Here is an 8,237-nt window from a genome sequence, read left to right as displayed (position 1 = left end):
CCATTTTCCTATCTCATGCTGGAGGTGAGGCTGGTCCTCACCTGCTTCCTCACGCTGTCCTTAATCTGCTCGTACTCCTGGGCATAGTCTGTGTCCCTGCCCCTCAACCAGCACAGTGAGCGCAGGGCCTCATCCTCCTTCCCCTGGGAGAGCAGGAAGCGGGGTGAGTTGGGCATGAAGCAGAGCAGGAGGATCATGGTGAGCACAGGCACTTCCCCTGCCACGGCCAGCCAGCGCCAGTCCAGGAGCAGCCCTGCGGGAGCCAGGTTGGTTGGAAGGAGAATCATAGAATCACTGAGGTTGCAAAAAACCTCTCAGATCATCAAGTCCAGCCCCAACCTCCACCACAGCCACTAAACTTGTTCCCAATTGCCTCATCTCCATGATTCTTCAATGCCTCCAGCGATGGTGACTCCACCACTTCCCTGTGCAAGTGAGGAAACAATCCTGCCTTCCCACTGCACAGCCAGATACTTGCCCAGCGCATAGAGGATGAGGGAGCCCAGCACTGCCATGATCTGAGGACACGTGCCCAGCATGCCTCGCACCCCAGGGTGGGAGATCTCAGAGATGTAGACCTGAAGCAGGACAGCACACACTTAGCTGATCTACAGCACACAGCCAGAACGAACAGAATGTCCCTGCATGTGTCTTCACAGTCACACAGCTCAGCTGGGGAATCCCAAACTGCTGGAACACACATCCTTAGAGAGGGGAATGTGGAGGGGCTGTTTCTGGCAGTGGGACAGGGAAGCCCCTGCAGCACTCATCCCTGCCCCAGTGTGGGAGGAGTGCTCAGACTCCAATGACTGGAAAGACACAGCCGGAGGTTGCTCAATCTTTGCCTTCCTCTCTATATGTGACATGAGGTCAAAGTCTGGTAAATAAGGGAGGGAACAACTCTGTGGAGGAACAGAGCAAGGAACAAGGAGCTGCCTGCCTTCCACTTTTTGTGGTCCAGAAAAGCCCACCCAGCCGAATGGGGGCAGATGTGCTTTGAGGCCATTACCCTGGGCCATCCCCCCAGCCCCTCTAGCACATCCATCCCCTACGGCACAGACACAGCCCTGAAGCTCTGCTGATGCCTCCAAAGCAGAATTAAGGCCCCACCTCATTCAGCTCAGCTCCACCTTGCCTCCCATCACACAAACTCTTAGGACACATACCGGGATGGAGGCAGCCGTCACACCACCGGCGTAGCCTGTAAGCACGCGGCCCAGCAGCAGCATCTCGATGCCCTGAGCACCGGCCATCAGTGCATATCCCACGGCAGAGGGCACAGCTGAGAACATGATGCTGAGCTTGCGGCCCAGGTGGTCATTGAGGAGCATGGCGCTGAGCCCCCCCGCCGCCGCCCCCAGCATGAACACCGACTGCAGGGAGACACAGAGGGGCTTTCATGGAGCCTGGCTCTCTCTGTATCCCCCCAGTGGAGACGGTCCTGCACCTCACCCCAAACCAGGATGCTCTGTAGCGGTCCAGCCTCAGCGTGGGGTCGGGGTGAGCCTCCAGGACAGGGATCACCGGTGAGGGGTAAACCAGGGCAAAGCCAAAGCTGAAATTCCCCAGCACGGCAGAAAACACTGCCATGTAGAGCCGCTTGTTGTTGAGGCTCCTGGAGGTGGGCAGAGCAAGAAGGATGTGTTGGACATCTCTATGGCACTCGATGGAAGATCCATCTCACTCTGTTGCAGCTTTCCCCCATGGATGCATTTCAGTTGAGCCAGCTGGTTCTCAGCCAGTTCAACAAACAGAAAAGCAGAAGCTGGAAGCGGGCAGCACTGCAATCCCAGAGAGCTCCCTGCCACCACCCCACAGCAGCACCCTGTGCCCCACAGCCCACCTACCCACGGCTCTCCCAGACAGATCCCAGCACCGTGAGCCTCGCACAGGATGAGTTCCCTCTCACCACAGCCATGGGGCCACAGCCAACTCAGAGCTCCCAAACCCCAGATCCAGGTTCATGGCCACCCCACATCCAGCCCCACAGCCACAGCCTGGCACTCACTGCAGGTACTCTTTGTCCAGCCCCTTTCTGATGCTCTCAGGGAAGGTGTGGTATGAGGAGCTCGACCTCCTCACCAGCGGCTCCCGCACGCTCGGCTCCATGGTGGTGGCTGTGCAGCTGGTGCCTGTCGTGGTGAAGGCACTGCTGTGCTCAGGGCCGGATGCTCGAGGAGGTTTCAGGGGCCTGAGAGGAAGAAGCAATTGAAAGCGAAAGGGGAGAGGCCACCCAGTGTTGCTTAATCAGGGAAATCTGTCTTGTGAGCTCATACCCTGATAAGTTCTGGAGTGGGAACTTGGCTGGGGTAGAGAGGTGGAGGGAGATGATGGTGCTCTGCACGCCTTCACCACGCATCTGGCACTTCCTCCTGGGCAGGAAAAAACCACCAAAATTGAACATTTATGGGCTGATCCCTGCAGGAACTGTTCACCCGAAAGTCCCTTTGCTGAGGTCATGGCACTCCCCTTGAGGAACCAGCAACAGCGGAGGGTTGCTTCTTGAGCTGCCCTTGGAAGGTTTTACAATATAAAACAGAGGAAGGACCAAAAACAGATGGAGGTGAAACCAGGGGATTTGAGGGAGCAGCTGAGGGCAATGATGAATGCTGATAGAGATGGAGCAGGGAGGGCAGCTCTGGCATATTGGGAGCAACTGATGTGGGCTGGTAGTGCCCCCCTGCCCTGAGACCTGCAGCAGCACAGTGCTGGAGTACCTGTGGTTCCTGAGGGCTGCATGATACAGGTTCACTCCATAAGAGAGAGAGGTGAGTATTGGCTTTCTGCAGTGGTTTCTACACCTTAATTCCACATGGGAGCTCTGAGGGTGGTTTGGGAGCTTGCTGCCTCGGCTCAGAGCATTTTCCCTTCCTGCTGTCTGCTTCCCATTCTCCAACAACCAAGCTTTGCATTTAGTGCCTGATTGATGCTGGGGGTTCACAGCTGACTCAGCCACTCGAGACTGTGAATTCCCTGCAGCAAGAAAGGTCATATGGGGGGGAGGGGATGCTGAGACAGTAGGACAGCTCATTCCAAAATTTCCAGGGCTGTGTTGGTCCTCACAGGGCTGCCACAATGGTTTTCAGTGAGCGTGGGATGCTGTCAGCTGCTCTGTGCAAGGCTGTGGTCCTTCACAGGACTGTGGGGGTTAAGAAGTGCTGCTGCTGGTTGCACCATGCAGACTGTAGCAAATCTGCAAGTGCTGCCTTTATGTGCCAATTTAATTCCCCCCACACGGCCCTGTTTGTGTTTTCTGCTGTTTGGAGCTCTCAGAGCTATGCAGTGTAATGAGGCTGGCAATGGTGGGATGGGGCTGGGACCCCCCCAGGCTTTGGGGTGCGAGGCACCTCCCGGCCAGGTGGCTGCTGCTTGTGGTTACTGCAGAGCTCGTTTAGGATGTGGTGTCTGTCCTAAGCCTGAACTTGGACAGAAGAAAGAGAGGAATGCTCAACCCAACCTCCTCCCTTCTATCTGGGGCAAAAAAAAGCACGTTGGAGAGGAGCCCTGAAGCAGTCGGATCTCTGAAAGGCGAAGTGCTATCCAGTTGCTGTGCAGATTTGTCAACTGCTTCAAGCAGGAAATTACTTCGTGTCTTGAAAACCCTCCAAGCACCTGTAACGCTGTGAGCATGGGGGAGCTGCTGTCTGCTGGCCTGGGCTTGGTGAGCCGGGGCTGAGCTGCTGGGCAGGGCCTGTCCCTCAGTGTCCTTGGAGGTGGGGGTCCCTTGGTGATGTGTTAGGGGTTCTGAGCTCATGTTTGGTGGGCAATGCATGCAGCATTGCGTCTCTCTGTGACTATCCCTGCATTTCTGTAGGTCCTACCAAAGCACAACAAGCAAAAGAAGGTGCTTCTCAACTCTGACGTGCTGTGTGTTTGGCCATGGCATGGAGAGGGGGGGGTGGTTCTCCAAGCCCTCAAGGTTGGCATGGAGATGTGGCCGTGTTGTGCCAGCAGTGCCAGGGTTGTGTGAAGGGTGATTTGGTGCTGCTGAGAGCTGCTGGCTGCTCGGCCGTGGCGATGCATTGCTCCGACTCAATGGGTTTCTTCCTCCCCCCTCTGACAGCTGTGCAATCGATCACGGCCATGTGCAAAAAAATAAACTGCATCAAAGCCACTTGGCAACTTGACTAACCAAGTTCATAAATTAATTTCTATCCCTTTTGTAAGGGAGAAATCAGTCGCTCCTCGAGGAGATCCGTCTCCATCACTCAACCAGCTGCATCCCTTCATAAATCTTCCCTGTAAGTCTGGGCTGGTGATTGCTGGGTGGGTGTTTGGGGGAGCATTGGTGCGATGTGGAGTTATGGTAGCGAATGGGATCTGTGCAAAATGTGAGTAAATGGCATTTGTGGGCTCCAGGAGCTGCACTGGGGGACCTGGAAAGAGGTCGGGAGGTGGGGATTTTTGGGGTCAGTACTGTGCTCCATGGAGAGCCCTCCAGGCACAAGTTTGAGGGCTTTGCAACATGGGGTCCTGTGCATCTTGCTCCAAATGGGCATTGGTGTCTGCAGCCCCAGCAGGGCTCTTCCAAGCAGACAGATAGAAGTCTGCTCTTCTCTACTCCATCCTTCACCACACTGCCCCCTCTTCCCCCCCCCTTCAGAAAAAATATCAGCACCTTCTCAGGCTGCCATCTGTTTATTTGGTTGGACTTAGAACTTGCTGAAATGTCTTTCGATGGATGAAGCAACGGAGAGTAGAAGAACAGAGCCTGGCAGGCTGCTTGGTGAGTGGAAAATAATTTTTTGGGACATTCTGGAGTTTGAAGCCCTGATGATGGATGTGCATGCAAGAGATGGTAATGGCTTTGTAAGTATCAAAACACAGAGCAAGAGAATAACTCTGCCTAATAGACTGAGGAATGGATGCTGGGCAGGATCTGTTCTGCTCTGACACAGCTGGATGATGGAGTGCTGTGGGCTCGGGAGTTAAACACTGCATTTGTTTAATGTGTTGGAAAAAAAACCCAGGATAAGTAGTTTTGAAAAATATTACATGCTCACTATGAATGTGTTGGAAAATCGTAGCATCGTTAAGGTTGGAAAAGACCTCTAAGATCACCACGTCCAACTGTTAACCCATCACCAGCACAGCCAAGCTCACAGTGTTGGGTATGGGGGTTTTGCTGGTTGCTGCACCAAGGAAAGGCTTTGCTGCTCCCACTCCTATTTAAGGGGGTTTTGGTGCCTCACTTCCAACCTGGCTGACGTGGAAGCAGGGCTGAGCTGGCAGATGTGGGTGATCCTCAGCATGGGTGCTGCCTTTTATCCACATCCTGACTGAGAGCAGGATAGGGGCACAGGCTGCCCAGGGACCACAGAGCTGTGGCACTGAGGGAGGTAGCAGTGGGATTGGTGGGGTGGGCTTGGGGATCTGAGAGGACTTTTCCAACCTTCGTGTCTCTGTGATTCTTTGGGGTGGTTTTTTTTCCCTGCTTGATGGGTTTTTCTTTGGGTTAATCCAGCACAACTCCTGGAACAGGTGGAAGTGAGATAGCAGATAACAGGACTGCAGGAGTGTCTGCATGGCAGGTTTTTGGGACTGGATGTCTTCCCTCCCAACACCTGGTGGCTTTGTCCAGCTGTAGCCTTGGGAGGACGATCTGCCTGTGTTTGGCTCGTGTCCTTGGGGGCTGAAAATGAAAAACAACAAGAAGAGAAAACTTGCTGTCAGCAATACTCTGTATATCCAGAGCTGTGCTAGGGAACCGCCAAGCTTCCTGATACCCTGTGTTGGCTGAGAGGCAATGAGATTAAGGAAAGCATAACCTGCATAAAGAATTTTTTTGAAGGTATGTATACATAATGTATATGTGTACGTATTTATACATAAAGCTTTTAGGTATCCAGTTTAATTTACTGAGCTGCTCTGATGGATTCTGAAGTGGTGCCCATTGTGGGGCCACCATTCGGGGTTTTTGGAGACCCTTCCCTTGCCCGTGGGCATCTTGGGCTGAGCATTTTGGATTGAAGCTGCTCTCTCTGATGGCCCAGGCTGTGTTTCGTTATTCTTTAGGACACAAATCTCCCCCTAAATTCCTGAGAGCTGCTGCCTGCTCTTTTCCTTGGCCGTGTGCATTTTTTTTTTTTTTTTTTTTTTTAAAGGGCAAAACAAAACAGATCATTTCCTCGATTTAATGTGAGCCAATTATGGCTCATGGGCTGTTAACTTCATCACCGCTTCTTCCAAGAAAGACGTTGGGTAAAACGAACCAGCACAGCTCCGCGTGCGCCCGGCAATGCCTCAGCCCTGGCCATTTATCCCCGCGGATGGAAAAAAGCTAAAGCCTATGTCACACAAATGCCCTCTAAAGTATCCAACCACTTGTTGTACATCTGCTGACGGATACCAACTGGAAAGGAGATTAGCGCTCAGACTCCCGCTCTGGGCTGTCTGCTGCTCCTAATGAGGACCAGATTGCAGCCCCCGCCGGCGCTGCACCTCCAGCGGATGGCGGGATGGGGAGATGCCAGGGCGCATGCCAGCAGCGTGGAACCGTGTGGGCTGCGGGATGGGGCTGGTGCTGCTGGGACCTGCAGTGGGGCTGGGGGTGGCATGAGGTGCTGGGGATGCTCCGAGGAGCGCAGGAGCTGCGCTTGGCCTTCTGCATGTTCACCCCAACTTGGGTGCGATGGCATTTCCAGATGGATTGCTGCATCCCTGCGCTCTGGACGCCACCAGCTTGGGGCCAGCACTCAGCCGGGGTGATATCCCTCAGCAGCATCACATGGGATGCGTTACCTGTCATCCCGCATGCTATCTCCCACCCTGCTTCTCCTCGGGAATTAAAGTGCTCTATGGCACTAAACTAAAAGCAATGGGGGCCGTGTCCAGGGCTGTCCCCAGCTGTCCCACATCCCAAACCACCTCCACCTACTGGGGGCTGTGAGCAGCACGGCGCTGTGCCCGCCGCCGTCTCCTGAAGTGCTCCGTCTCCTGGCTGAGGGCCAGTGCAGGAATGTTAACGTTTTTCTGTGGCTAATTCGGGGCCGTGGGCAGGACCCGGCGCTGGCGCTTGTTTTATTTTATGTTTCTTTTCAACAGCTGTTGAATTGAAAATTAAGATGTGCTGGGACCTAATCCCAAATAAAAATGCCAGTGCACCCCCCTGGGGCCCTGGGGTTAAGCTGTGGGGTGGGCAGCATGTGTCCCCATCCCAGGGCTGGGGAAAGCCAGGCACGGTGCTTCCCACCTGCGGCCGGCTGGGAGGGCTTGTAAAGGACTTGCCACCACGGCCATGAGGATTTCTTATTTCTTTTCTTTCTTTCTTTTTTTTTTTTTTTTTTTTCCCTGGATTCTTCCGGATTTGGGGCTTTGGGTGTTTTTAGTGGTGGCTGGAGACGGGCTCTGTGGTGTGTGGGGAAGTAGAAAGGAAAGATCATGAAATCATTAAGACTGGAAAAGGCCTCTCAGATTCCCAGCCCACCCCACCGTGCCCACTGACTGACTCATCCCTGAGTGCCACATCTCTGTGGTTCTGGAACTCCTCTGGGACGGTGACCCCAGCACTCCCTGGACAGCTGTGCAGTGCAACAGTGTTCTTTCTCATCAGGAATTTCTCCTGCTATCCAAACTGAACCTCCCTCCCTTCTATGTCTTGTCTTAAAACGATGAGCTAGGATCCTCACGTCAGGGGGAGCAGAAAATGGCTGCATCCTCAGAGCAGGGGATAGGGAGCTTTCTGTGAGCCCGTTTCACAGGAACCTTCTAACCCCAATGATCTTTACGGGTCCCATCCAGCTTGGGATGTTCAATGATTCCACGAACCCATTTGTCCTCTCGTAAAATCTCACAGATGGAATCTGGAGATATGAAGATGCATTTCTGCTCCTCTGGCCATCTATGAACAGGATGATTGTGCTACAGCTGCCTGCAGATCCTGGGGTGAATCTTCAGCATTCCTAGGCAGATTTCACCTGTATTATTGGTGTAAGTGCACCCTGCCCTGCCATCATGGTGTGTCCCCCGCTGCCCCGTGCTTTATCATTCGAGGTCATGGGAAGCACACAAAATATTTTGGTTTGCTCGTGATGGTCGTGCAGAGATTTTGGGGATCAGGATGTGCTGCATGCATCAAAGCACCTTCACCTCTAAGGCAGGCGGAGGTGATGCACAGGGGGCTCCCAAAACTCATTTCCCCTGGGAAAGCATCCTAAGCCCTACACATCCCAAATGCATACCGGGTCCTGCGGGATGAGACTGGAGAATGTGGGAGCGAGAAGGAGCGGGGCTTGTAT

The 8,237-nt window shown here is 53.8% G+C and overlaps 1 protein-coding gene and 1 long non-coding RNA gene across 2 annotated transcripts in view; one reads left to right on the top strand and one right to left on the bottom strand.

Moving 5' to 3' along the window:
* Positions 1-2,181, bottom strand: part of SLC2A6 (solute carrier family 2 member 6) — a 4,237-nt gene extending 2,056 nt beyond the window's left edge. Inside the window, exons 1-5 of the mRNA XM_042879065.1 lie at positions 2,009-2,181; positions 1,453-1,615; positions 1,167-1,373; positions 479-578; positions 42-253 (exon numbers count right to left, since the gene is read on the bottom strand). Coding sequence (XP_042734999.1) covers positions 42-253; positions 479-578; positions 1,167-1,373; positions 1,453-1,615; positions 2,009-2,109 — 783 coding nt within the window. The 5' untranslated portion in view covers positions 2,110-2,181. The remainder of the gene's footprint in view (positions 1-41; positions 254-478; positions 579-1,166; positions 1,374-1,452; positions 1,616-2,008) is intronic.
* Positions 2,182-2,516: 335 nt separating this feature from the next.
* On the top strand, positions 2,517-6,502 carry LOC122184270. The gene is made up of 5 exons (XR_006180520.1): positions 2,517-2,768; positions 4,168-4,241; positions 4,657-4,726; positions 5,465-5,791; positions 6,105-6,502. It is a non-coding gene; the product is annotated as an uncharacterized LOC122184270 (long non-coding RNA).
* Positions 6,503-8,237: the final 1,735 nt, after the last annotated feature.

This window comes from Lagopus leucura, unplaced genomic scaffold (assembly GCF_019238085.1).
Source record: "Lagopus leucura isolate 7727_CA_CO unplaced genomic scaffold, USGS_WTPT01 Super-Scaffold_100022, whole genome shotgun sequence".
Lineage (NCBI taxonomy): Eukaryota > Metazoa > Chordata > Aves > Galliformes > Phasianidae > Lagopus > Lagopus leucura.
Note: the sequence above shows the minus strand (reverse complement) of the source record. Positions and strands in the feature narration are given on the sequence as shown.